Here is a 3,505-nt window from a genome sequence, read left to right on the forward strand (position 1 = left end):
TTGTTATGTTCTTTCAACATTGTTATATATTATTTCATGACTACCAAGTGTTTGTTATGCTCTTTCAACATTGTTATATATTATTTCATGACTACCAAGTGTTTGTTATGCTCTTTCAACATTGTTATATATTATTTCATGACTACCAAGTGTTTGTTATCTTCTTTCAACATTGTTTTGTACTGTTTCATGTGTTTGTTATCTTCTTTCAACATTGTTTTATACTGTTTCATGACTACCATGTGTTTGTTATCTTCTTTCAACATTGTTTCGTGTTTCAGTTTTAATTTTTACTTCATGACATTGTTTAACACTTTGTTTATGTGAAAATGAAATTCTGTTTATAAAATCCTCTCTTCCTTAATGATGACTAACAATAACTATTGTTGTTTTACAGTTTAGCATAGAGTATTGTTTAAAAATTCATAGTAAGTGATTTATCAGAGTTTTAGAATTACTAGTTTGTTTTAACATTCTAAATATAGCTTAATTAACCCTTTTATAAGAATATGTCATTAGTGACGAAAGTGTTTAAAATTTCGTTGTGATGGTCGAAATTGTTTAAAAACTTACAAAGATAGTTGTTATGCCCATTTTCTGCTCTATCTCTTTCCACAGCTCTACCGGACATGGAGATGCCCCAACAAGTGCTAAAAATAATAAAGTTGTTACAAGTAACTAATAAACTGTAAGTAATTACAAAACAAGGTTATCATAGAGTTCGAGTATTAAGTGTTTTCCTGGGATATTAAAAATTGAAGCCTTCGTCTAAACAGGTCTAGACCTGTTACAATGAAAGAAGGAGAATGGTTGTTTGGAAGTGTCAAAGTTAAGAACTTATTAAAACAAATGTACTAGAATTGTGACTTTTTTAAATGAAGAAACTCATTCTAGAATTATTGAATTTGTATTCTTGGTAAAACTACTAATGATCGTCTCTAATATTGAGCCACAGAACAGAGTGAAGGCAGCCAGTCAGAAACACCCTACCATTAAACATCCATACATATTATTTAACTGTCACTCTTATAACGCACTCACAGCTTGAAATTAATGGGATATTTTGTGGTAATGCACCAATACGAATCCTGCTCGTCAGCTACAAAATCAAAAGCTACATCCCAGTATCATCTCGCGTCTATTACAAATAAAATTCAATACAACACACTAACTACTCACCGCCTTGGAGACTGGTTAGATCAAACTTATCAACATCCGGGTGATTAACAATGTCAATAAACATGGTGGGCGTTCCCATAACAAGAGTGCATCTAAGAATAAGATAACAACTTCTGTTAAAAAGTGTTTTAATGATGAAATCTAACAAGACAAGAATGAATGATAAATAATAGGTGTTGTCATGTTGGGTCGTCTAGCCAGAAGACAAGAATGACTGATACAGATTTGGTGTTGTCATGTTATATGTTAAACTTGCAATAAAGAATTACAAGTAGGAAGTAAGATTGTTAGTAAAAAGTGGATGAGAAGGTGTGTTAAAAAGTTTAACATTGTTGAAAACAATGAGTCAACCAACACTAATAACAATATGAACAATGGAGAAAAGAAGGGAAAGAGATCTAAACAATGACAATAGAGATTACAAAACTGAACAACACTTAGTTATAACAACCCAAAGTCTCCATCTTGATACTAATGGATATAAAGGATAGATAGCCAGCCTAAAAATACATTTTATCAGTGAGTACCTAGTTTAACGTTATCTTACGATTCCTGGTAAAAGCTAGTGTTTTGTTAATCTCAATCATAGACAAATAATGAACATTAAGGAATCACTTATCATAGAAAAATATAAACCAATAATAAATATTAAGGAATCACTTTTCATTGAAAAATATAAACCAATAATGAACAATAGGAATCACTTATCATAGAAAAATATAAACTAATAATGAACAATAGGAATCAGTTTTCATTAAAAATATAAATTAATAATGAACATTAAAAAAATCACTTATCATAGAAAAATATAAACTAATAATGAACAATAGAAATTAATTATTATAGAAAAATATAAAATAATAATGAACAGTAAGAATTAATTATCATAGAAAAATATAAATTAATAATGAACAATAGGAATCAATTATCATAGAAAAATATAAACTAATAATGAACAATAGGAATCAATTATCATAGAAGAATATAAACTAATAATGAACAATAGGAATCAATTATCATAGAAAAATATAAACTAATAATGAACAATAGGAATCAATTATCATAGAAAAATATAAACTAATAATGAACAATAGGAATCAATTATCATAGAAAAATATAAACTAATAATGAACAATAGAAATTAATTATCATAGAAAAATATAAACTAATAATGAACAATAGGAATCATTTATCATAGAAAAATATAAACTAATAATGAACAATAGGAATCATTTATCATAGAAAAATATAAACTAATAATGAACAATAGGAATCAATTATCATAGAAAAATATAAACTAATAATGAACAATAGGAATCAATTATCATAGAAAAATATAAGCCAATAATGAACAAATATAATGGATGTCCACTATTTAAATCTTATTAAGGTTTTTTATGATAACATTACTTACTGATGCCTTCCTCTTTCTTTGTCAGATATTCTTTATTAATTGAATAATAACGTTTATATTATAGTGTTTCGTATGTGTCACGGGGTTTGTAATGGTAGGAATGATCACGAGCACGATATACACTTGTGTGTGGTTCAATCCTTAAAATACTACGGTCTTAACCTGAGTGATATTCTTTCTTATACAAATTGTATGCTCCTAATGAAAAACAACCTTGATAGATTTTCTGGAGTTTACGGTCATTTCTTCCTAATTATGTTAGCATAAAAGATCTAACATTCCTATGACAACGTAGACTAACATGTTTGTTTGTTTTAGAGCAAACCTACATCGGAGTATCTGCTGTGTCCGCCTCAGGGAATCTAACCCCTGATTTTACCGTTGTAAGCCCTTAAACTTATTGCTGTCCCACCGGAAGACTGTTCTACTTGACTGGGTATTTCTTGAATTTCCGAAAGGTGACTATACTTAACTAAGATGATGTGCAAAATAAAAGGATTTTGTGGCATTCCCACGAAGTATGTCGATCTAACAGGCTATATTTTAAAAGATGAGCATTTTTTTCATTCCCACGTGGAGCAAACTGGTTTAACAAAAATACAGTTGTTCAGTGAACACAGTGGATATTAACTGTAAAACTTATAAACATTTGTTATAGAAAATGTGTTACTTTTTGGTATCGTACGTTAAAGGTATTAAGATGCCACTAATCACATGTATGGAGGATATTTCATTGTTAACAGTCTGTGTAGATGATCAATGAAAGATACTTTATTTATGGACTTTACCTTTCTTTTTCGATAGCTTTCAACGTCGCCAGAGGGTCAAAATGAGGCGAAGGAAACACCGCCAGTTTCCGGTGAATAATTGTTGTAATAACACCACCGACAGAACCGAATGCATGAAACAATG

General features: G+C 29.4%; 1 protein-coding gene across 1 annotated transcript in view; it reads right to left on the bottom strand.

Moving 5' to 3' along the window:
• Positions 1–546: 546 nt before the first annotated feature.
• Positions 547–3,505, bottom strand: part of LOC106463565 (acyl-CoA synthetase family member 2, mitochondrial-like) — an 11,256-nt gene continuing 8,297 nt past the window's right edge. The window contains exons 7-9 of the mRNA XM_022391105.1: positions 3,382–3,497; positions 1,180–1,271; positions 547–650 (exon numbers count right to left, since the gene is read on the bottom strand). Of these exons, the coding sequence (XP_022246813.1) occupies positions 562–650; positions 1,180–1,271; positions 3,382–3,497 (297 nt within the window). The 3' untranslated portion in view covers positions 547–561. The remainder of the gene's footprint in view (positions 651–1,179; positions 1,272–3,381; positions 3,498–3,505) is intronic.

This window comes from Limulus polyphemus, unplaced genomic scaffold (genome assembly GCF_000517525.1).
Source record: "Limulus polyphemus unplaced genomic scaffold, Limulus_polyphemus-2.1.2 Scaffold1438, whole genome shotgun sequence".
NCBI lineage: Eukaryota > Metazoa > Arthropoda > Merostomata > Xiphosura > Limulidae > Limulus > Limulus polyphemus.